The following is a 26,392-nucleotide window of genomic DNA, read 5'->3' as shown; positions in this document are numbered from 1 at the left end:
AGGCACCTGCCAGTTCCTTATAGGTGGCTTGGGGCAGGGGCCTCTGCAGCCTGAAGAGGACTCCATCTGTTCAGCCGGCCCAGATTCCTCTCTAGTGTGCAGCCCCTTCCCCTAACACAGCTCCTTTCATCACTGCCCTCTCCAATGATCACAACAGCTTCCTGCCATTCTTTGGCCTCATGGGTCTGGGTTCAAAGGACAAGTTTGTTCTCCACTTGCGTACTGAAGCACACGACAACCTTCATGGTCTCATTCCTCCCCTCGTTTGAAACGCCTGTGCTTTTTTTTTTTTCACCTTCCCACGAAGTGATTTGAAAACACAACTGCAGCCAAGCGTGGTGGTGCACACCTTTAATCCCAGCACTCAGGAGGCAGAGGCAGGCAGATCTCTGTGAGTTCAAGGCCAGCCTGGTCTACATAGTGAGTTCCAGGACAGCTGGGGCTTCAGGAAGACCCTGTCTCAAAAAGACCAAAAACAAACAAACAAAAAAAACCCAAACAAAAAAACCCCCACAACTGCAAAATTCTAACTTTTTCTATCAGTACATGGGGGCTCTGTGGCCTCTCTCCAATCTCAGAAGCCTTGTGACAGCTTCCACCAATAGAATGTGGCAGAAAGAGGCATCCCCAGCCTGCCTTGCTGGACCTGTGTTAGGGGGTCCTGAGCCATCATGCTTTGAGGAAGTCTAGCCATGCTGATAGGTCATGTGAAGGCAGTCCACGTCTATGCCCTAGCCCAGCTATGTTAAGTGACCGTCACAGTTTCCATGATTCATGGCTCAGCCTTTGTTGTCTCGGCAGAGGCCCTAGATGTCATGGTGCTAAACCTTACAGCCTTCTGCACTTTCCTGAGCACTCCAAGCCTCAACTCAGAGAAGTTCTGCAACAGTGTCAGAAAACACTTGACTTCTGTGGCCATCAAACCTGCTGCAACCCTCATTCTTGCTCCCAGGCCCATCAAGAGCCCCTGCACCACACCTTGGGCTGCACTGAACAAGAGATGCTCAGACACTCATGAGCCTGTTGCAAGGGTCAGAGAGGCCCTGGCAGGCTCCTGGGAAGTTCCTCAGCTTGCACAGTGGTCAGGTACAGCTGTCATTCCCATGTCAGTGAGCTCCTTTTCTCACTTCTGTGACATCACAGACTTTGGAAGTGTTTGCCACAGATCTTGGTCTCATCTCTCTGTTAGACTCTACGATTCTTTGTTCTATTATTATTTTTATATGTGTATGCATGTGTGTATACACATTCATGTATGTACGTGTACATATCTGCATGTGCATAATCATGTGTGTGGAGGCCAGAGGTCAATGTCTGGTGTCCTCTTCAATCATTGACCACTTTATTTTCTGAGACAGAATCTCTCACTGAACCTGGAGCTGACTGGGCTAGACTAGGCAGACAGCCAGCTCCAGGGATCTTCCTGTCTTTGGCTCAGCAGTGCTGGGATTAGAAGTGTGCACAGCTTTTTACACAGGAGCTGGAATCCAAATTCAGGTCCTCATGCTTGCATAGCAAGCACCTTACTCACTGACCAAACCCTCACACTCTAGAATTCTTTAGTATTTTGTGACTCTTTTTTTTTTTTTTTTTTTTTGTCTTAAGGGAAGGAGGAGAGAGGAGAGAGAGAGAGAGAGAGAGAGAGAGAGAGAGAGAGAGAGAAAGTAGAAGGGGGAGGGAGGGAGGGAGGATTGGCCTGTCCAACGATCCGGCTCCTTGAACTCCTATCAGACACAGCATGAAACATGCAGCCACAGTTACCTTGTGCTTCAAACAGTTCACCCTGGGGTTCTTTAGCACTCTCAGCTTCCTCATCTGACTTGAGGCTCTGTGGAAAAACATGAAGAGAAAGATGTGAGTCCTCCAATGGTGGTCATGGTGGATGCAACACCAGCGATAAGCAGAATAGGATGTTTGGGTTGGGGAGGGACTTCTTCAGGAGATGCACTCCAGGCTGGCATCCGTAGGCTGAAGCTCCGCAGCATGTGGTCCCACCAAGCAGGGCACTGTATGCCATGAAAACCAACGCCCTCTCTAAAGCAAAGGGCTCAGACTCAAGGGAGTTTGGGCACATGACTTGCTCTGCACTTTCAGGCTCCACAGCATAAACCAAAGCTATCAGCAGGCCATGATAAACACACAGAAATAAATACTCAGTCCCATTTTCTGATGTGCTTAACTTAGCTAACAACACAGCTTTCCCCATGTTTGGGAGTCGAAGATGAGCTAAAGAATATCACAATGAAGGTGGAGTGTCCGAGCTCAGAAGAGTGTCCTCTCCTCTCAACCCTCTGTGGCTGAGGGTCATATTCAAAGAGAGAACACAAAGGGGCTGGAGAGATGGACTGGAGGTTAAGAGTACTTGCTGCACTTGCAGAGGACCTGGGTTCAGTTCCCAGCACCCATGTGGCCGCTCACAACTGTCTGTAATTCTAATTCCAGGGGATTTGATACCCTCTTCTGGCCTTCTCAGGTAGTGCGTGCCTGTGGTGCTCTTAATGCAGGCAAAACACTCATACATATAAAATAAGTTAATCTTAAAAATCTAAGGCAGAATTAAAAAACAAAAAACAAAAAACCTATGTTCTGAGTTTGTTGGTGATATTCAGATGTAGCAGGCCCTTGAGAGAAGAGATTTTTTTTGTCTTTGCCTCAAAAATGTTTAAAATAGGTTGGCAAGTTAGCTTAGAAGGTATGGGCACTTGCCAATAAGCTTAACTACTGAAGTTCAATCCCCAGGATTCTCATGGTAAAAGGAGAACCAACTCCTGCAAGGTGTCTTCTGCCCTCTACTTGTGTACCACAACACACTCATTCATAGCTGTGCACACATGCACACACACACACACACACACACACAAACACACACTAAATAAAAATATAAAATTTTTAAAATGTTTAAAATAAAAATCCATTTGGGTCCCAAAGTTCCTAACAAGGACCTGTCTTATTGTGGAAATTGACATCACAGAGAGTAGGAATCAGGAACCTTCTAGAATCCTTAAGAAACAGGTCTGATGAGTCAATGATTGATCTGAAAGCTACAGACCTCTGTGGAAAGATTTCTTTACATGAAGCAGGAAGCAGGTGCAGCTCTATCTGGCTCTCTCAGATGCCTGCAGCAAAAGACCAGGGCAGGGAAAGGGTCCCTATGGCTCTAGGGAGGTACCCGGCTGCAATTTGCCAGACACAGATGTGTGGACCTGAGCATATCCTGAGGCAGACCAAAGGCTGCTTTCCTTTTCCATCACTCAGCACTTACCATTTCTCTCTTATGAAGCTCTAACTTGGACTTCCTTCAATGATAGGGAAGGTGTGACTGGTGAGCTTGGGAGAAGAGCGTCTCTACAAAGTCCCCATTGAGCCAAGTATGAGGGCGAGTGTCATGTAACAAGGACTGCCCCCAAAGACAGATGAAAGACTTTTAAAGGAGGCACCATTGCAATGTGCACCCAAGTTGTTGACACCTCAAGCTGTCCAGGAACATGGGTCCCTCCCCACATCCTCTGAGACCATATCCTATGGACAGTGACAAATTGAAATTTACTCCCCTAATGTTGGGAAACCTGAGTGGGAAGTGATGGCTGACCCACCTCTACACTTTCCAGTGATGCAGCCCGCCGAACCGGTGACTTCAGGCTGCCCTTGCCCTGCTGTTCTGATCCATATTTGGCCGCAGTGGCAGAGTCACAAAGCTCGGGTCGGCTCCGGCGGCCATACCACTTAGAGCCACTCACATACTTTGGTGGGACAGCACAGGAAGCAGCTGAAAAGAAAAATGGAGGTGGAGGTGGGCAGAGGGCTTTGCTATGAAGCAGGTTTTGGGCCCCCACATACTAGTTGCGGTTCGACTCATGGTATGGCTCACTCACAGACACACTGTTAAGCACACAGAAGCCTGGAGAACACAAGAGCCATTACCAGTTAACAGAGGCTATCCTAGCACATGGAGTGATACTGGGAAACAGGCTGGGCAAGGGGAACTAATCCCCAGGTTCTCTTTACATTTTCTCAAGCACATTTTGTTTTTGTTCATGGAATGCAACACCAGTACTCTAAGAACACTAGCGATAGTGCCCTGATAACTATTTCTTCTAACTTCTTCCCTTACTGTTCCTAGACAGGGTCACAGCCTGTGTCTCAACAAGGCAAGTTCAGCCACCCATCCTTGATAAGCCAAGTAAAAGAATCAAATCAACACTGAAAACATCAGAAAACAGAGAATTATTCACTGTGGCCACATGGGAAAAAGGGACAAAGAGATCCAGTGACCCCCACAATTCCATCTTTGGGGTCCTAACATTAAGTTTGGTGTGGTCCTGCCCATCACTGAGCCATCACTGTCTCCCATGCAAGGCCTGATCTTGTTATGGAAAAATTCTTCCAACAGCTAACACATCAAGCATTCACCCAGGAGAAAGTCAGAAAGCTCCTTTATTCCTTGCTCATGCATGAGGGTCCCAGAAGCAACGAAGGCTTTTTAGATTCTCTGGGGCCTGAACTAAAGTACAGATGAGGATTATATAGTCAATTTTATGTCATCATTTTATGGTTAGCACCGGGCCCTATGTTTCTTTCCATGATGGGCCATGTGATCTCACAAAATTCCTTCCTGAGTTCACTCGAACAACACAGATTACAAAGTAGACATCCAAGGTGTGGGTCAGGACATCTGTCGCCTTTTCATCTTTTAGCCAGGCTAATAGGGCTAGGAAACAGTCAAATGGTCATTTTAGTTTACAAAACCAGACGTCAGCAGCAGAAGCTTAGATTTCTGACATGTCTGATTTACACTTCTCTTGGACTAATGGAACCAGGTGCCTCACTAAAACATTTGCTGAACTTTCCATTCTTTTAGTTTTATATCTTTATCAACAGTCAAACATATTGAGTAGAAAGTATCACAGAGCTTCAAGACTTAGAGTAACATAACAAAATGTCTCAAGGTAGTGAAAACACCACAGAGTAATAAAACATCATTGAGCATCCCAGGGTTACATTTCAAGATATCTCCCCAGTTAAGTAAAAGGAAGCTTACAATGGCCTAAGCTTACAAGGGTATTATACAAGAATACAGTTGGTTATAAGAATGTATCTTTTTAAGGGATGGGGGGAGGGAAGGGTACACAAGGAACCTAGAGGATAAAGGAAAAGGAGGAGCTCAAGAGAGGTAGGACCATAGAGGAAGGGACTTATTAAGGGAGAAAGGGGAAAAATGGGGGCACCTTAATTGGGGAAACCATGATGGAGGGGTTGGACAATGCGAGAAATAAATAATGCTTATCTAGTTTTAAAAACCAGAGGGAGCCATATTAGTCCAACAACCTACTGACAAATTATACATAGCAGTTCAAGAAATATATGTCTAGGCAAGGTTTACTAAGAACAATTGGTCTTTGCCCAAGATTTATCTACATGTCACACAGTAATTAAAAGCACCAGACTGGTGGAACTAACCTTCTTGGATGTTTAACTGACATACTTTGAGGCCTATACTGATTTGGTCAGAGGGACATATAGGACAGTTTTTGCTTCTTGCCCTCCTAGGTTGACTAGTTCCAGGGGACTATGAGCATGTCTCAAAATGTCCTGTAATTGTGATGGGTCACCTGTCCTCTTGATCAAGGAGGCCAAGGAGACCCCTTGAGATGGACTTGAACTACAAGTCCAGTCTACAAAGAGGAGAATCAACACAGAGGAAACATTTCCTCCATGCTTCCAAGCAAAGCCAGCCATGGTTGAGCAGGACCTTTGACTTATGTTCACATAGACAGAACTGGTAAAAGAAAGGGGCCAGGGGGTCCTCCCAAGCCCATGTGACCCCTGAGGAACAGATCCTCAATGGCCTAAAGAGTTAAAATAAATTGGTTTATCTGGGCCAACTGTATGGCCTTAAACACCCAAATGGAAAGTATAACCAAAGATTAAAGGGCCGATATAATTTTTTAAGAGTCCATATGTATAGCTAAAGGCTATATAACAAGAAACAATGCCAAATAGGAAATACATTCTTTTGAGTTGTTGGCCAGGGTGGCCCAAGGGACTCCCAGATAGTAACCCAGCATAGAACTGGGAAAATGAACAGCAGACCCCAATCTTATCTAAAGGAATATTGACACCTGATTGCTGCTAGATGAGGAACAGCTGACCTTCCTAAAACAAAGACTGCTAGATAGGCTGACTAGATTCAGCAGATGCACAAATAATGGGAAATGGCTGGGGGTGCCGACAACACAGTGGACAGTAGCAGGGACATCAGAGTATAAGGGCTCTAGTGGGGGGAGGGAGGCTGTGGTAGGGTACCATCTGGGAAGTGGGTGTATAATTGAATAAGATGGTTTGGGATGTTTGGTGTGATAGACACACACACACACACACAAAAAAAAATCAACAAATTTTAAAAAAATGGGAAATGGCTGGGGGTGCCGACAACACAGTGGACAGTAGCAGGGACATCAGAGTATAAGGGCTCTAGTGGGGGGAGGGAGGCTGTGGTAGGGTACCATCTGGGAAGTGGGTGTATAATTGAATAAGATGGTTTGGGATGTTTGGTGTGATAGACACACACACACACACACAAAAAAAAATCAACAAATTTTAAAAAAGAATTATATTTGAGAAGGAAGCATAAAAACTTACATCTATTGCTATTAAAGCATTAAGGCAGTCTTTCTGTGTGTTTGACACAGTTTTGCTGTGTATCTCATTGACCTTGAACTGACTATATAGCATAGGCTGTTCTCAAACTCTCAGCAGATACATAAAGACTAGAAACGGTTGTACAAACGTGTTAGTAGCACTAAAAATGAGTCTTTCTGTAAGAAACAGTATATTTTAAAATGAAATTGAGATCTTTTTTATAGGCTAAAAACTCATTCAATTTTATGTCTTACAGGGCGGGCTTATACTGAGTTCAATATTGTATAACTGTATTAATCCAAAAGCGAACCTAAAAATTTTATAGCGACTTTTGAAAGAGATGTATCTTTGCTCTGGAAACTGTTAACAAGTATGTTAAAGCTGTAATGAAATGCTTCTTCTAAAAAAATTTTTTTTAAAAAGAATAATTTACGTATTCATATTGTTGCTTTTTCTACTGTGTAGATATAAGAGATATTCATATACATGTTTCTTAAATTTGTATAGATCTCATTACTATTTTGTACCTGTGTGTACATATATTCTTTTGCAAATCTATTATTATTGACTTTCATTGTTAATTTTTGTTTTTAATTGAATCAAGTTTGTTTTTTTTTTTTTTTTGAGACAGGGTCTCCCTGTAGCCCCAGCTGTCCTGGAACTCACTATGTAGACCGGGCTGGCCTTGAACTCACAGAGATCCACCTGCCTCTGCCTCCCAAGTGCTGGGACTACAGGCGTGCGCCACCACGCCCAGCTCCATTGTTACTTTTTTAATGGTATATAATATTGTGAATGATATGTGAAAGTTTTGCTTTCTTTTACTCTTTGTGGATCTTATTTGGATTAAAAATTGGTGATCTTATTTAAAAAAAAGAAATGTAAAATAAAAACTTAATTTAAAAAAAAAAGAATGCAACTTTTTCCTTATCAATGTAACAAGTTGTGTCACTGTGTGAAATTCCTTCTCTTTTCAAAAGGACAAGTTTTCCCTCTGGCTGGCACCAGGACTCAGCCTTCTCCTTCTCCCAACATTGAGATTCCTGGGGGGAAATTCCCCAATTCCCTGGGGTACCTTGTTTCAACAGTCCAGACAGCCAGAGTAAGGGACACTAGTATATCATCATTCTTGCCAGGCATGGTGGCTACATTAGGACCCCATCCCCTTGGTGCTAGAGGTGCTCCATGGGCCGGGGTGTGGGCCTTAGACACAGTCATGTGACTGTCATCCTGTGCAGCATGGATTATGGTCTCCAGACTGAAAGGAACACCCTAAACCTTAGGCTTCCTTGTAGCTCCTTCTTCCTACCTCTGATCCGCATGAGCAAGGGTGGAGAGCATGGGAAGCAGTCACAAGAGGATGCAGGTTCAGGAAAGGGAGCAATCAGAAAAATGGACTATGGAGGCCAGACCTGGCCATGAAGCTGAGGAACATGTCATGGCAGATGTGTCTTCGGTCTTATACAGAAGGCAGATTCCTAAGGCCAAGAATCTCCTTAATTCTTTCCTCTGTGTTACTGGTCTACATGGTGACCCTGGAGCCACCAGAGGAAGAATCTGGAGTTCAAGGTGACTGAAAACACACAGGGAGACTGCTGGGACACTTTGACAGTCCTTACAGGTATCATTAAGAATCATGCCTTTGTATGAAATTCTCAATAAATTATTTAAAAAAAAAGAATCATGCCTTATAAGACAAGAGGGAATGATGGGGACAGAGCTCACCGGACATGTTGAGGAGCACGAAAAGCTTCTGTGTCAGCAGAGAGAAAACAAGAGAACATATGAGAAAACGTATTGAGGCAGAAGACAGTCCCTCATAGGCAGGAAGGAAAGAAGGCCTGCGGTAAAACTACAAGCTGGTCATGTAAGCTTGAGAACAAAGACAGCATCGTTTAATTAACAGCTAGCAAGACACCAGCCAGGGCTGAAGACCAGCAGCACTTGTAAGGCGGGACGACACGCTAGCCAGGGCTAGCAGCCAGCAGATGAGCCAAGGTCAGCAGCTAACAAAGCAAACCAAAGATGGACAGAGGGAAGCTTCAACGCATCGCCACCCTTCTGATTCAAGGAGCTGTGCACCATCATCTTTCCAGCTGGGCCAGGGGAACATGCACAGACCATGTAGGCACTCCACTGGTCAGTCATTGATATGCTCAGAGAATTAGCCAATCTGAATAAAAATTAACACAGCCTTTGGCCAGTTTCTGCCATAAATCTTACAAAAAGCTCCTACACCATAGCTCTGCAGTGTTTTCTTCTCTTGGGCTCCTTCCCAGTTTGTGGCGTTTTTCTGTCTTTTCCTTAATTTCTCACTTTGCCATAAGAAACCTGCCTTTTTTTTTTTTTTTTTTTTTTTTTTTTTTTTTTTTGGTCTTTTTTGAGACGGGGTCTCCTTGTAGCCCCAGCTGTCCTGGAACTCACTATGTAGGCCAGGCTGGCCTCGAACTCACAAAGATCCTCCTGCTTCTGCCTCCCAAGTGCTGGGATTAAAGGTGTGTGCCACCACGCCTGGCCTGAAACCTGCTTTTTCTTTCTTCGCTCCTCCTTTGTTCATGTCTTTATTCTCCATCAATGTGAGACAAAGAATGTGAACAATTATCTCAAGTTGACTTTTAGTGACCCTTGATCATCCAGCACCTCGGTCCTTGGGTCAAGCCCATCTTGGGTGAGTGAAGACACTTTACTCTCAAAGATCTGAATCTTTACCAGTGTTCACAGGCAATTCCATTCACGGAGAAAGACTCTCAATAAAGAGCAGCCAGAAAACAAAAGTTCTCACTGCTGACTAGCTTCCGTTTGCAGACAAATGTGGCTGGACGTGGCGGCTCTCCTCTCCCTTCTGTCTCTTGTGGTGGTACCTTCTGGTGATACAGGAAGAGGAAATCATGTGCAGTGGGAAATGTGATACACCTGAGCAGCTGGGCAGAAGACACCAAGGCTGCTCACTCTCCTCTGCCCCAACCACGAGACCTACCACAGAGGAGATCCTGACCACCATACCTCGCCCCAGCTGTGGCCCCATCCTGAGGGTTGGTCAAGTACCTGCACATCTGGCAATGGTGTAACCTGCCCATGCTTCTGATTCCTGTGGAGCTCCTTGTGTCCAGTGTCCCCTTCATATCCCACTGTCCTTGTTCTGGCCTCACAATGACCTCAGCTCTATATCCTCATCCCCGGCCAGGTAGTCCTTCCCTTACAGTAGTGAACCACTGAAGAAAAGGACATGCTCTTCTCCTAGTACTCCTGAGGTTCCCACCAGAGCAGCCCAAGGAGAAATCTCCTTCCAGCATGGAAAACCCCCACTCAGAAGGGGGTGTCCATATGGCTCGTCCCTATAGAAACAACACAGAGCATTAGGCAATGACAACAATGGGGCAGCATCCAGTCCCTACAGCATCACAGCGCTCTCCCTCTGCGGTGAGAGCACCATAAGTCACCTGGGCCTAGCATCTTTTACCATGTTCTCAGCCTGCCCTCAAATGAACTTGATATGTACAGCTCTACAAGGGCCCCAGTGGCTGGCCAGTGCCCTGCAAACCTATGTGTCATCTCTGTGTGAACTGAAATTGGAAAAGTGAAACAAGGTCAGAAAGCAAAGTATATTTACTTCCATATTCAATACTGGCCTTCACCCACAGGAGGGACAGCAGAGCAGGGCTACTCTTCATAATCCACGCATCTGGTCACACTGAGAAAAGCATTTTTCCTGGCCATGAGGTGGCACCAGCAGAGAGATTGGAAATGAGGAAGCTGGTGAAGTGACAGGAGCCGAGGAGGCAAACAGGATGATCAGAGGGGCAAGGAGCAGGCAGGGCTGAGGCACAGGAGACACGGGACCAGTAAGTCAGAAAACAAGGTAAGAAAGACTGGCACTGACCCAGACTCAACCCTGGAGGGTGCAGGTAGGGCTGACCCAAGTCTGTGGCCACAGGCTTGCAGCACAAAGTCAGCCCTTCTGGAAGGAGAGACTGCTATCTAGCTACTTCCTCCACATGGAAACATTCCCACCTGCAGGGAGGACAGAGGCTCCCAAGACTCAGGAAGCTAATGAAGCTTATCGGGCTGAAGAAGCTCAGAAAGTTACGAGGTTCACAAGACCGACTACGTTACATAAGCTCTAAAAGATTGCTGGGGAAGGTGGGGGGGGTAGAGCTCCACAGAATCAGCCCTGCTCCTGTAAGTAACCCCAGTGAACTCACTGATTAACCCATCAAGACCTGGGTATGGGTAAAATCATTTCTTCAGACATTTACTCAGACCTCTTCCAAAAAGGCCACTTAACAGAGATGGGCAGAGGTTGAGCTCCATCCAGTGACATGAGCGGCAGCATTCTGTACTAGGCACAGGGGCCATTTAACTGAGGAAAAGTTTTAAAATTCTAATTCAAAAGAAAAAGATTTGGAATTGGTGAGGAAAAACATAGGGCTTAAAGGAGCTGGTTTCTTTGAAAGAACTGAAACACCACATTGCAGATGGCCACTTTTAAGTCGTGGCCATCACATGGCTGGAAGTAGGGTATCCTATGTTTCTGGTACATCAGAGGGACTTGACCTCATTATTTCCAAAACATTTTGATGTCCCCAGTCACCTTCTAAACTCTCGTGGGTCACAAAAGACAAGCAGCCCTCCTCACATCTTTGGAATGTGAAACAAAGGGTTGTGCAGTTGGCATGGGTGGGGATGACACTGAGCCCAGAGCTCTGTACCCTCTGCAATCAGAGAGGAGATGGGAAAGGAGCTACATGGCATTTAATGCAATATACTCAGGATTCTGATGTGCACAGGGTCCAGGACATGCTGGACAAGAGGTACTCAAATCCTAGTCACCACTACTAAGTGGATAAATCATATCTTTTTTATTATTATTTTTATTTTATGTATGAGTGTTATGCCTACATGTGTGAAAGTGCACCTGTGTTGTGCAGTGCTCACAGAGAACAGAAGAGGGCATCAGATCCCTTGGAATTGGAGTTACCAATGGTTGTTAGCCTCCATATGTGTGCCAGGATTCGAACCCAGGTCCTCTGCAAGAACAATCAGTGCTCTTAACCACTGAGTCATCCCTCCAGCCCTGATAAATCACATCTTAACTCAATAGTGGGTATGACACTAACTACCACAGGATTTCTAAGAGGGCTAAACAGAATCTACACAAAACACATATGGAGCTTAAGGCCTGATACGCAGAAGACACTTGGTGTGAGCTCTAGTCCCCTATTATGTTCCCTTCTTCCCAACACTGTTATCCATCTCCATGCCCCTGCTCCTGACTAGGATCGCCCAAGGCAGCAATCCACTATGTAATCATACAGCATGCCAGGTGGGGAAGTTCTTACCGGAACTCCTGCAATCATCACAGTCCACATGCCCCTGCACAGACATGTCTCCAGCCCTCTCCTATAAGGCCCATTATCCTGCACCTCACCTGCTGCCATGATAATGGTTGTACTTATTATTGTACCCCTGCCCCACAAGCCCCATTCCCATTTCTTTTTTTGTCTTTTTGAGACAGGGTCTCCCTATAGCCCCAGCTGGCCTGAACTCGCTATGTAGACCAGGCTGGCCTTGAACTCACAGAGCTCTGCCTGCCTCTGTCTCCCGAATGCTGGGATTAATGATGTGCACCACCACACCCAGCCAAACAAGCCCCATTTGTACAGTGGGATTGCAGTCAGCCTTATCATCACACTGTAACATCACTGTCTGTGACAACAGATGCTGGTGTTATGGGCAGGTGGCTGACACCTGCTTGGCATCTCAGAGCCCAGTGGCTGCAACACTCCTTACACTCCACCTTTCCTCTCTCCACATCCTTCAGTTTACTTGTCAATGGCCCTCTACAATATAGGCTATAATCTGACACTATTCACTGAGCAGGAACTCCCAGATGCTTTGCTCAAGTCCACATGGCTTGAGAGTGACAGAAAGAGGGGCTAGAATTTGGTTTTCAGACCTGCCTGGCTGCCCTGAAAGACCATAAGCAAATAATGGAAAGAAACTGAAGCGGGTAGAGGAATCCTCTTACCTGATTCCGAAGAGCTACCTTCTTCATCAGAGGGGCCAACATCAGCATTTGATGACAGCACAGCCACAAAACCTTCCTTAAATTCCTCAAAGTTAACCTGTGGGAATTTGAACAAAGAGAGGACTCTAATTTTCCACAGATCCACATTTAATATAAAGGACAAACTTTGGATCTTTTTCTCAGACATATCTGATGGCTCCCTTTCAGAGTGAGAATACTCATTTCACTTTTTCAAATACATTCTTAAAATTATTTTCATTAGAAAAATTTACTAAAGAAGATAAATGTGAATCACCGTTCTACCACAAAATAAACTCTGTTAACAATTTTATAAAACCAAATCAAACAACATGATTAGAAAAAAAACGCTGGGTGTGATCTGTAGATGGTCCCAGAAATTCCTTCTATCATCCCTAATAGAAAAACGCTGGTCCATTTGCTAATAACTTTCTTTTCACAAGTATCTTTCTTAGGGTGATGTTTACCAATTGCCCACACCCACTGCAGCTCTTCCCAGGAGAAACCCACACTCACCCTGGCCAAGCGGTCATTTCCAAGAAGAATCTGAAGGAGTGATGGTAGCTGCTCTTCCAGGTCAAGCTTGCTGCAGAGCCGTGTCAGCTCCTCCTGGTCCAGAAAGCCAGTCCCTGTGGTGTCACAGCTGTTATAGACTTCCCTGAGCTTTGAGACGTAGTGGTTCTCTTCTTCACTGTCCATCCCATAGCAGGCTAGTCATGCAAAAGAAAAGAAAAATGTCAGGCTGTGTTCTTATCCCTACCGCCTCATGCCAACATGTTGGACAAATGCAGGGCACAGAGCTGACACGTAGGAAGAGATAACGGGAGCCCTCTCAGGGTCAAGTACAGCTAAAGGAATTTAGCTCTGCTTTGTAGGGAAGGCTAGAGTATGTCACAGGGACCTAGGACAGAAAGGTTGTTCTTTGGTTATCAGTCACAAGAAAAAGGATTTCTTTGCTGTATTAAAAAAAAATCATTAAAGAATAACTAGAAAACAGACAAAGCCTGATGCTACAGGCACAGTCCCAGCTAAGGAGGCTGAGGCAGAGAACTGCTTGAGCCCAGGAGTTTGAGGCCAGCCTGGGTGACACAGCAAGATTCTGTCTTGAAAAAGGAAAAGGAGAGAAGGGAGGAGGGAGAGAGGAGAAAGGAAGAGGAGGGGAGGGAGGAAAGGAGGAGAAAAGATAAGTACAAAAAGAGCTCACACCTTCACAATTTCATTACCTTAAAAAATTACAAAGATTTTGGCAAGCAAACATTCTAATTGTTCAGTATATACATATATTTTCATTTCACCTTATAAACACAAGGTCTCTCCCTTATATACAAAAGTATCTACTTACAAAAACTAAAATTAGTTTAAAAAAAAAAAACCCGTCACTAAACTTCTCTAAATGAAAGAGTATATAAAAATAGAAACTCCAATAAAAACATGCAGTAGTCCCAGCTACTTGGGAGGCTGAAGCAGGATTGAAACTTTAAAGCTAGTTTGAGCTACATAGGAAGACCTTGTCTCAAAACAAAATAAATAAAAAGGAGTGGGGGCATATCTCTGAGGGAGAGTTTTTACCAAGCATGCAGAGGAACCTGGGTTTAGCCAGATGTGGTAGTTACATCTATAGTCCAAGCACTTGGGAGGTGGAGGCAGAAATACCAGGAGTTCAAAGCTAGTCTCAGCTACATGTCAAGTGTGAGGCCAGCATGAGCTACATGAAACTGCCTCGAAAACTAAAAACCAACCTACCAACCCCCCAAAACAAACAAACAAAACCACATACAACAACAAACAAACAAAAGACCCTGGGTGTCACTATTCCCAAATAATAACAATAATAAATACCCATAATTAATAGCCACCTAAAAGTGCTCAAACTAAAACAGGATAGTACTTATAACTGTCAGGATTCTAGACTGAAAACCTGCAGTGCTAATGAGGCTGTCTTGAGGAGACTCCCACAATCAACAGACATTACCTAAAAGGTCTCTGTCTACATATCAAAAAAGCTCAATATTTATATGACCTAGTTATTTGCACGAATAACAGAAATTCATGTTTAAAAAGCAAAGATAAGCTGGGCATGCTAGCCCATACCTGAGATCCTAATTTTGGAGGCAAGTTCAAGTATAGCTGGGCCTACATAATGAGTTCTAGATCAGTCAAGGCCACAGAAGAGACCCTGTCTTAAACAAAACACAGCACAACAAAACAACACTCCCCTCCTGTCTCCAGAAACATAGCCAAGCATGATAGTGCATGTCTATAATACCACCATGTAGAAGGCAGAATCAGCAAGATTATAAATTCTAGTCAGCATGAGCTATACTGTAAGACTCTTGCTCAAAAACTGACTAAGTAACTAAGTAATATGAAATACTAAAGAGCAGGTTAGAAATCAATAGAATGTAGACTAAAAAAAAAATAGAAAACATTAATGAAACACAGCTGGTTCACTGAAAAGATAAAGCCAACAAGCCCTTAGCCAAATTAAACAGAACAATGACCCAAATTAATAGAATTAGAAGTGAAAAAGAGGATATTCCAACACATAGTAATGAAATTCAGAGCATTACTGGCCAATACATGGAAGACATATATCTCAATAAATTGGCAAGTCTAGAAAGAACAGACAAATTTTTACATGTATAGGACCTATCAAAATTAAAACAACAGGATATAAACACATCTTCAGCAAGCAACGAGAATGAACCAATAACAGTCTCCCAACAAAGAAGAGACTAGGACTGGACAGATTCACTGCTGAGTTCCACTAGATCTTAGAGAAGATCTACTATTTTTTAATCTGTTCCATAAAAGAGTAAGTCAAAGAACACTAATCACACTCATTCTGTGAAGCCCATATTACCCTGATAAGAAAAACAGGTCAGGCATGGTGGCACATGACTTTAATCCTAGCACTTGGGAGGCAGAGGCAGGTGGATATCTGTGAGTTCAAGGGCAGCCTGTCTACACAATGAGTTCCAGGCCAGCTGGGGCTACAGGGAGACCTTGTCTCAAAAAGAGCCCTCCCCTCCAAAAAAAAGGTAATAACATAACCAAAAAAGCAAACTACAGACCAGTATCCCTGATCAACACAGATAGAAAAATTCTGGATAAAATACCTGCAAATCAAATTTAAGAACATACTGAGAAGGTCACAGGCCCTAAGCAAGTCAGTTTCATTCCAGAGATGCAAGGTTGGTTCAACATGTGCAAATCAGAGAGGGCAGCAAGCACATAATAGACTTTGGGACAGGAAATCACATGATCCTCTCAATGAATGCAGAAAAAAAAGCCTTTGACAAAATTTAACATCCCTTCATGATAAAAGTCCTGAAGAAGCAGGAAGAGAAAGAGCACACTTCAACGTAATACAAGGCTGTAGATGGCAAACCTACAGCCAACCTTACACTAACTGGGAAAATCTGAAAGTATCCCCTCTAACATCAGGAACAGAGATAAAGGTGTCTACTCTCTTGGGGATGGAGAGATGGCTCAGGGGTAAAGAGCAGTGACTGCTCTTACAGAGGACCCAGGTTCAATTCCCAGCACCCACGTGGTGGCCAACAACCATCCCTAAGTCTAGTTCCAGGGGATCCAACACCCCCTCTTCTGACCTCCATGGACATTGCATGACATGAGTGCACTTACACATATGCAGGCAATACACTCATACACATAAAATAAAAATAATAAATAAAATATTATTTAAAAGGTGACTGCTCTCTCCACTCTTATTCGGAAAAGTTCTCAAAGTCTTAGCCAGAGCAATAAAATAAGAGAAAGAAATAAAGGACTTCAAATTTAAAAGAGGAAGTGAAACTTTCCCTGTCATTGGGGATATGATCCTATATTTAACAATCTCAAAAGAAGACTCTACCAGAAAACTCTTAGATTTAATGAACAGTAGCAAGGGAGCAGGTTATAAAATCAACATACAAAAATTAGCAGCTTTTGGGCCGGGCATAGTGGCACATGCCTTTAGATCCAGCACTTGGGAGGCAGAGGCAGGCGGATCTCTGTTAGTTCAAGGCCAGCCTGGTCTACATAGGGGCTACAGGGAGACCCTATCTCAAAAAAAAAAAAAGTAGTAGCTTTTCCATATACCAATAATGAACATGCTGAGAAAGAAATTAAGAAAACAATTCCATTTACAATACTCTAAAAAAAGAGGCAGGTAGGGAAGAAAAAGGAAACACAGGAAGAAACTTAACCAAGGAGGTGAAAGACCTCTACAAAGAAAACTTTAAATACTGAAGAAGGAAACTGAAGACAGTGGAAGATGGAAAGAGCTCTAATGCTATGTGCTGGCAGACCTGGTACCATGAAAATGGCTATATCATCAAAAGGGATCTACAGAGTCACCTCAATTCCCATAAAATTTTCATTATATTCTTCACAGACATCAAAAAATTTCGTATGAGCCAGGCGTGGTGGCACACGCCTTTAATCCCAGCACTCAGGAGGCAGAGGCAGGCGGATCTCTGTGAGTTCAAGGCCAGCCTGGTCTACATAGTGAGTTCCAGGACAGCTGGGGCTACAGGGAGACCCTGTCTCAAAAAGACCAAAAAAATTTTTTTTTCATATGGAAGCACAAAACAGCCAAAGTAATTCTGAGCTCTAAAAACAGCAATGCTGGGCTAGGGGGATGACTAAGCTGATAAAGTGCCTGCCACACAAGCACGAAGACCTGAATTTGGATGCCCTGCATTCACATAAAAAGCTGGGCACAACTACGTGTGTCTGTAACTCCAGTACTGAGGGGGTGAAAAAGACAAGAGGATCCCTGGAGTTCATTGACCAGTCACTCAATGAACTTTTTACTTAGACAAAATAAAAACTGATTTCAATCTAAAGGGTCAACAAATCATCAATCTTATACATACCACAGCTAGTGCTTCTGTTAGACTTGGAAATTGACTACAGGCTGCTCTTTCCCAGTCACACAAAGTAAAAAGTAGTGTGGGATAATATAAACCAAATGCTGAATTTCATGAAATTAAGCCCCCACCCATCCCCTGTGTATAACCATCAGGCAATAATACCACCTTCTGAGGGATGATGGGGTTATGTTACAGCAGGGCATCATCTGAATATTCCTGAATTGCTGCAAGCAGAGGGTGGTGGCTGGGGGCCACTGGAGTACAGGGACAGCAATATGCTTCATACCTTTCTCAGGACAGACTTGGTATGCTGGTTAGTTTTTATTGTCAGCTCAATATAACCTAGATTCACCTGGGAAGAGAGAACCTCAATTGAGGAAATTCCCAGATGCAACTGGCCTATGGCCAGGTCTGTAAGAGAGCGTCTTGACTGATGGCTGATGTGGGAGAGCCCAGTCCACCATCCCGAGAGGTGGGTCTGGGCTGTATAAGAAACTAGCTGAGTGTGATGGATAGCTTTAGTGTCAACTTGACACACCTGGGTTGAGGGAGCCTCAGTCAGGGAACTGCCTCTATTGGACTGGCCTGTGGCCATGTCTGAAGGGCATCTTCTTGATGAGTGATGTGGGAGGGCCCAGCCCACTGTGGGTGGTGCCACCCCTGAGCAGGTGGGCCTGTGTTGCATAAGAAAGCAGGCTGAGCAGAGGCCAAGGGAGCAAGCCTGTAAGCAGCGTTCCTCCTTGGCCTGTGCTCCAGCTCCTGCCTCCAAGTTCCTGCCCTGAGTTCCTACCTTGGGCTCCCTGATGAACTGTGTGCGACCTGGGAGATGTAAGACAAATAAACCCTTTCCTCCCCAAGTTGGTACTGGTCAGAGTGTTTTGTCACAGCAATGAAGAACAAACTAAGGCACTGAGCAAGCCAGAGAGCAAGCCAGTAAGTAGCATTCCTCCATGGTTCCTGCTTCAATTCCTGTCCTGACTTCTCTCAGGGATCGACTGTGACCTGGAAGTATAAGCCAAATAAATCCTTTCCTCTCCAAACTGTTTTTAGTAGGAGTGTCTTATTACAGCAACAGAAAGCAAATTAGGGCACCTGGGTATCTTGGGATACTCTGTCCCCTTTATGGCCCACAGTGACTTATATCCAGCAGGGCCAGATAGGAGTTGAGATACCATCAGGGCTTCCATTTTTCTTCCCTCTCCCTCTCCCTCTCTCTTTCCCTCCCCCTCCCCCTTTCCTCCCTAAACCTCTGACTCAGCCTCTACCCCACACTGGCAATGTCCACAGCTGGCAGCTGCCCTAGGGTCTGGTGTTCAGGTTATATTGACCTGAGTTACTGGTCCCCAGCCTATACTCAGGTGGGGTCTCACTGGGCCAAGTCAGGCAACATCAACGGCAAGATAAATGTCACCACTCAGACTGGGAGTAAAGTGCACTGGTGGGGTAGATGTGGCCTCTGCATCTGGTCACTGTCCTCTATGTGAGATGGATGTGGTTGCTGAGCTCAGTAAACCAACTCTGCTTCAGTTCAGTTTCTTTCCTACGACAGAAGCAAATGTTGTGCAGTTTCCCTGGTCCCACTTTTGCTCTTGACATCATGAATGCCAACAGGTCTCTTCTGCCTCTTGGTGCAAGTAATAAAAGATATTATAGGTTTGTAAAAAGGAAGCTGAGATGAAATTATCCTTTAGTGGAGCTTTTTTAGGACAGTTATAGCATCATGGCCTGAAGTAGGAGAGAAAGCCTTCAGGTCCCATGAAGAACTTCATTAAGAGAAGCAGCCATCATAGCATGTCCAGGTACTGAAGTGAAAAAGTCCCTAGTTCCCAAAAAATTAGGAGTTATAACGTAATACCAGAGGCAGCATGATGGAGTCTTGAAGGGAGAAATAGCCTTCAATCCCAAGAACAAAGGAGGGTTTCTTGCTCTTGTAGCCTACTCGCTCCAGGTCAGGAAGGCACTGATAAAAGTCCAGCTATAATTCAAGGCCATTTTGGGTCAGGGCAGTAGGGAGGTTACTCTTGTTTGCAGCTATAAGGAGGAGGGAGATGACTCAACTCTTTGTGAGTCTCAAGGTCACAGCACTGAGTTGCTTATCAACTCTTTAGAGAGTGAGACCACAGGGGGGCATGCCCTGATTTCTGGGAAAGAGAGACAACTAGAGAGTCTGTAACCTAACACTTGTGAAAATACTACATGGCATATTTTTATTCTCCAGAAAAATGAATTATACCAAAACACACTTTCTATTATCCTCGGTTTCCAGCTTTCCCTGGGTGAGGAATCTTTCAATACTTGGACCTGGTAAGAAGTTCCAGGTACCTCTAACAGTACAGGCTTAGTCTCAGGTCATTTATCTGCAGGATGAACACAGACCCATGGGAAGGAGACTCATGCTAGCCTGCCTTCTGGGCATGGACTTGACCTGACCCCTAAAGGGTCCTAATAGCAGATATTCCTGGGCCACCAGCTCCTGGAGGCTGTCAGCTGCTGTTGGACCATCCCTTCTCACTGTCAGTCTGATTCCTCACCAGAATGTTCTTACCCTTGATTTCATCCTCATGACTGCTCCTACCCACAAGTGCCTAGTGTTCAAGTCTTCATGCTGCACAAACCTGACTTTTAAAAGTACCTCACTGCTTCTCCCTCTCACTTGACATGAAAAAGCAATCAGTGAACTCACAGCACATGAACCTTGGGAATCTTCTGTCTAGATTCTCTAAGGCTTTCTCATAAGGGTACAAGCCAACAATACCCATTCTCTCTAATCCTTTCATAGATTAATGGGAAAGAGAAAAGTAATGTGAGAAAAGCCTTCCCCAAACTTACAGGGAACTCCAGGAGAAACAGTCATCCAGTCAGTACCTACCTCCCAACAACTTGTTACTTCTGGGTTGCTGCTGGGCCTATTCACGTACCAGAGGGCAGACCCACAGCAAAAGTATGTTGTTATAATAAACACTATTTACCTGGGCATGTCAAAGGTCTCTTCAGTTTCCTCTTCAGTCAAAATGAATAATTTGATACTCTTCAGGATTCTACAGATGTTTAATACTTTTACATATCAAACCATCTGAAGGCTTGGCTAGCTTTCAGCAGCTAAATGCAAAACTGGACAATAATTCACTTGGCTTCTCAAGGTTTTATGTTTCTGAAACTGACATGAGTAATCTCAAAAGTTCTAATGCTATAAAAAGCTTAACTTAAAATTCAAACATTAACACTGCTACCAGATAAAGCAAAAAGTCTTGTTCATCCAGTAAAACCTAGTTCCAGAGACTGGTTCTGCAGGAGGTAGCTGTCCTTGGCTGTCACTCTGCAGAACAGGGCAGCCCTCTAGAGGCAGGAGAAAAGGTGCTGTTTCGCACTTCATCTGTGCAGTGCTGAGGAAATATAATCGAATACATGACCCGAGACACCTAAGTATCAAGGACAGGAAGGAGAATCCGAACACCTAGAAGCAGGACAGGTGTGCAGATCCTCTGGGAACCTGGGGGTCCCTGCAACAGGGAACAATTCCAAACGATGGCCTCTATAATGCCGTCTTACTCAGAATAACTAAGACCAAGGAGAGTCATTGTAGATGGGTTCGTTGTTTACCTGGGAGGACATTACGAACATCTTAGCCAGTCCTCGGAGTATAGCTGAGCATCACACAGCTTAGTGACCTGACTTCCGTAGCTAGCCTTTGGGCCTCAGCAGTTCTGAGTCATCACAATTAATTTCCACAATGAGGGGTTACTAGCTTACACAGGGTAGTCAGAGAAATGTTTTTTTTTTTTTTTTTTTTTTTTTTTTTTTTTTTTTTTAAAGCATATGGTTTTATTTACCTCATGCAAACAGGCCCTAAATATTTCAGCTAAGTATCCCAGACTAAAAGTTTTTCTTTTCTTTTCCCTTCATCTTAGTGAACTCTCCCCCTCTTCCCTTTCCTGTCTTTTCTTTTTTTTTTCATGCTGGAGGTGGGACCCAGACCTTCATACATGCTAAGTAAGCACTCTACATCTGAAGTCCTAAAAACTATCACTTTTGTCCAAGTACTAGAAGTTACTTTAAAAAAAAAAAATCATTCCAGTTTCAACAACATAAAAATAAGTGGGTATGTCATTTGATTTCTCGTCATAATAGATTTTTCCTTAAAAGTAGATATTTACTAGGTTGGAGAGAGGGCTCAGTGGTTAAGAGCACTGACTGTTTTGCAGAGAACTCTGGTTCAATTCCCAAAACCCACATGGTGGCTCGCAACCATTTAGAATCTGGTTCCTGGGGATCTGATGCCCTCTTCTGACCTTCTAGGGCACTGCATGCATGGGGTGTACCTACATACATGCAAGCAAAACACTCATACACATAAAAAAAAATATTTTTAAAAAAGCAGATACGCTGGGCGTGGTGGTGCACGCCTTTAATCCCAGCACTCAGGAGGCAGAGGCAGGCAGATCTCTGTGAGTTTCAAGGCCAGCCTGGTCTACATAGTGAGTTCCAGGACAGCTGGGGCTACAGGGAGACCTTGTCTCAAAAAGACACACACACAAACACAAAAAAGCAGATACACCACAAAGTATAAAGATGCTGTTTTTTTTGTTTGTTTGTTTGAGATAGGGTCTCTCTGTAGCCCCAAATGGCCTGGAACTGGCTATGTAGACCAGGCAGGCCATGATCTCACAGAGATCTGCCTGCTTCTATCTCCCAAGCACTGGGACTAAAGATACTGTTTATAACTGTCCCAGATTTTTCTGGACTCTGATAAAGAAGCACCTTGGTCTATATTAATGGCTGACCCTGGTGACAGAGTCTCCATTTCAATATGGGCTCTCTCACTTTCCAGTTCTGTGACCCGGGGAAAACTGTCAACTCACTGAGCCTCAATGTCCAGCTCTCAACAACTTCACTGGAAACGTATAAGAATTAATGTTAAGCATGCAAACATGTTAGGTACTGAGGCTAGTGTTTCACACATGCTAAATGCATACTAAACATCAGCAGGCCACTGTCATATAGGTAGAGGTATTACTAATATCTACAAGTTAAGTAGACATTTATAGCTTAAAAGTAATCATATAAAAACACTGTTGTTATTCTAAGTCAACATATACAAAGATATCCATAGACGTACATTCTTTAATTTGTTCTAAGATTATAGCTACAGGAATTAAATTTGACTATTCATATATTTGTAAACAACTGCACAATTAGTTGCACACTCATGAAGTTATCTGCATATAGTTTTATATGTATAAAATGAGCTTTCTTGGAGAAGGGTGAGTGGTTCACACCTGTAATCTCAGCAGTCAGGAAATTGAGGCAGAGGATTAGGAGTTCAAAGCCAGCTTGGGCTACATAGTGAGAATGTTTCAAAAGCCAAACAAAAACAACAAAAACACATAAAATGAGATCTATCACATAAAGTGAGATCTAGCTATCATTCTAAACACAGAAAACTTTGTTTCTGGTGTCCGTATGAACTTCTAACTTAAATTCAATTATAAAATCCCACTATAAAGAAAGGTTCTCATTTTTACTAAAAAAATAGCCAGTAACAATAGAAATGAGGTGACAGAACTTGAAAGCCACACTTTTTGCAGCTGCTACTGTTATCATGGATATGGCAAAGTGTGACTAAGATCAAGGCAAGGAGTGACATCATACAAAATGGCAGAAAATGGTTCATGCTTTAGCCCCTTCACAAAGCCGCAATGGAGTAATCAGAATCTTTAATTTCCAAATTCTGGGACCAGATCACATATCAAAATATGATCAAGGGAAGGCTACTGATATTTGTCTGGTAGGCATGCATGAGTCAGCTCCTCCTCCCTTCCCCGTCCTCAGTCCAGCTAAGGCTTTGAGAGCTGGAGCTCTGGCCTGGTGGTCTAGCTGGGACCTCCACAATATTGCTGAGTGTGTTGGTTTGTCTGGTGATTGCCCGAGGCAGGGCAGCAGACACCTGTCTTGCTTTCAGCCTTCTTATGCTATAACAGCTCCCGGAAGAAGCATCTATCAGGGGGAAAGAGACAAAGATACCTTTGGTGGAAGGACACCTTTATTGATCACTGGATGACTGGGAGGAACAGAAATACATGTGATGAAGATGCGATTTGCGCAAATAGTTTAGAAAGGCCACAGAGCTAGACTTCTCAATCAGTAAAAATATTAATTCTTTGGCAGAAATATCAGAATTCCAGTTACCACAGTATTGAGACAAGATTGAAAGACAGGGAATTACAGGGACATGAGAAGGGAAAGGACATTCTTATTCCAGACCCTGATTAAAGCCTCTGGCCAGCTGAGAAGCAAGAACTCCAGCACAATTAGCACACTTGCTCTAAAGGCTGCTGACAGTTAATATTCCTTCCATAGATGGGTATTTTATTTTAAAGCCTGAATGCACATGACCTCAGGCAGGGCCTCATTTCTTTCCTCAGATAGTGCCTGAGAAATCAAACAAAACAACCTTGTTTACAATAAGGACAGTCTGCTTTCCTGTACACCTGTGGGCTAGACTTTTACCTTATCTGTTGTAATCCTATCAGGTGCACCTTGGGAACCCAGGGTGGAAGGAGAGAACCAACTCCCAAAGACTGTCCTCTAACTTCCACATATACATTATTTCATGTGTGCACAGGCACAAATTATATAAAAACATTTTTGAAAGATTTAAAAAATTCCTTTTTCACTGTGAACTTTAGTTTTATCTGTTATTTGAGAATTCCATGTATACTATGTATTTTGATCTTATCTCCCTCACCCACCTCCAATTTCTCCTAGGCTCCCCAAGTCCCTCCCAATTTAATACCTTTTTGTTTTTCCTTTTATAATTCAATGAGTCCACTTAGCGCTGCCCATATGTGTGCCAGTGTAGGGTCAGCCACTGGAGCATGGGCAACCTACAAGAAGACACACTCCTAAAGAAAACTGACTTCACCTCCCCCCAGCAGCCATCAAGTGCCAATAATGTTCAGCTAGGGTGGGGCCTCACAAATCCCTCCTCCATCCATGCTGGAATTTGCTTTAAGATCTATTTTACTTTGTGACTGGAGAGATGGCTCAGTTGTTAAGAACATGTACAGTCCTTCCAGAGGACTGGAGTGTGATTCCCAGCACCACACACTTTATATTTATTTTTAATTATTAAAAAATAATAGAAAATAAATCTTTTCTAAAAGATTCATTTTATTTTTATTTTATTTATTTTTTTGGTCTTTTTGAGACAGGGTCTCTCTCCCTGTAGCCCCCAGCTGTCCTAGAACTCACCATGTATACCAGGCTGGCCTTGAACTCACAGAGATCCGCCTGCCTCTGCCTCCCGAGTGCTGGGATTAAAGGCCTGTGCCACCACGCCTGGCTTTTATTTTTAATTGTGTGTGTGTGTGTGTGTGTGTGTGTGTGTGTGTGTGTGTGTATTCACATGAGCGCAAGTGCTGTGGAGGCCAGAAGGGAGTGCTGGATTTCCTGGAGCTGGAGTTACAGGCAGTTGTGAGCTGCCCAAGATACGTGCTGGGAACTGAACTCAGGTCCTGTGCAAGAGCAGTACATACTCGTACTGGCTAAGCCAGCTCTCTAGCCCCCATGCTAGAATGTTGACTAGCTTGATCTTGTACAGGTGTTGTACAGGTAACTACAGTCACTATGAGTTCATCAGTGCAAAGGCCCTGTCATGTTCAGAACACACTATTTCCCAAGTCTTCCCCAGCATCTGGCTCTTACAATCTTTCCACCCCTCTTCCACAATGAGCCTCGTGGGTAGGGAGTATGATACAGCTGTCCCATTTGCGGCCAAGCACTCCACAGTCCCTTAGTCTCCACTCTCTGACTAGTTGGAGTCTCTATCAGCAAGGATATAATTGATATATAGAAAAGCTACTGATTTTTATATGTTGATTTTGTTTAGTTATATTTTGCTAAAGTGTTTATCAGACCTAAGGATTTTCTGGTGGAGTCCTGACAGTCTTCTACATATAGGATCATGAAATCTATAAAAAGGGATAATTTGACTTTGTCTTTTCCTCTCTACGTCTCTTTTATTTCTTTATCTTTCCTTTTTACTCCAGCTATGACTTGAAGCACTATATTGAACAAGAGTGGAGTGGAGAGCTTTGTCTCATTCCTGATTTTAGAAGAAATGTTTTCAGTTTTTTCCTATTTAGTATAATGCACAGAGGTCTTCATACTTCGCTTTTAATAATGTTGGGGTATTTTCCTTCTGTTCATATTTTCTTCAGTGCCTTTTCCCACAAAGGGATGGTCAATGTTGTCAAAGGCCCTTTCTGCATCTATTAAGATCAAAGATGAACATGTGGTTTCTGTCCTTGAGTCTTAGCGATCTGTATTGCATCTTCTTATTTGGATATGTTGAACAATCCTTACATCACTGAAATGAGGTCATGATGCTAATGCTAGATGACCTTTTTAATCAAGCTGAGCTAAGTTTCAAGTATTTCATGAAAAAAATTACATCTAGATCCATCAGGGACACTGGTCTATAATTTTCATTTTCTTTCTGATGATTCTCTAAAACTTGGGGGGGGGGGGTCAGCTGTAATTGAAGAGTCATCTTTCCTACCATTGACGCTGGTACTGAACCCAGACTGGTCAAGTGACAGATTCTGCCCAGACTGAATTTCCTTTATAGCTTCTCATCGTTGCTAGTAAGGGACCCTTACTGGATATACTTAGGTTGGAAGTCTGTTAGTGGAGCAGGTTCTCTCATGCTTCTAAGACTCACCAGTTCATAAACCTTAAGTGGCTAATGTTTTAGATTGGGAGTGTCTCCCATGTGCATTTTAAGTGTAGGAACCAAACGGAAGTCTGAGATCTGTAAAAGACGACT

At 43.7% G+C, this 26,392-nt stretch overlaps 1 protein-coding gene across 3 annotated transcripts in view; it reads right to left on the bottom strand.

Annotated features, from left to right (window-relative positions):
• The window catches only part of Ninl (ninein like), a 137,830-nt gene that overhangs the window by 59,080 nt on the left and 52,358 nt on the right, over positions 1 to 26,392 (bottom strand). For all 3 annotated transcript variants that reach the window (XM_029555057.1, XM_008851175.3, XM_017802730.2), the window contains 4 exons: positions 13,202 to 13,395; positions 12,668 to 12,764; positions 3,594 to 3,766; positions 1,762 to 1,828 (listed from right to left, as the gene is read on the bottom strand). In XM_029555057.1, the coding sequence (XP_029410917.1) occupies positions 1,762 to 1,828; positions 3,594 to 3,766; positions 12,668 to 12,764; positions 13,202 to 13,384 (520 nt within the window). In that variant the 5' untranslated portion in view covers positions 13,385 to 13,395. The remainder of the gene's footprint in view (positions 1 to 1,761; positions 1,829 to 3,593; positions 3,767 to 12,667; positions 12,765 to 13,201; positions 13,396 to 26,392) is intronic.

The sequence above is a fragment of the Nannospalax galili genome, unplaced genomic scaffold, assembly GCF_000622305.1.
Source record: "Nannospalax galili isolate Female #2095 unplaced genomic scaffold, S.galili_v1.0 scaffold1626, whole genome shotgun sequence".
In the NCBI taxonomy this organism is placed as follows: Eukaryota; Metazoa; Chordata; class Mammalia; order Rodentia; family Spalacidae; genus Nannospalax; species Nannospalax galili.
The sequence above is the reverse complement of the archived record's forward strand: the minus strand, read 5'-3'. Positions and strand labels throughout refer to the sequence as shown.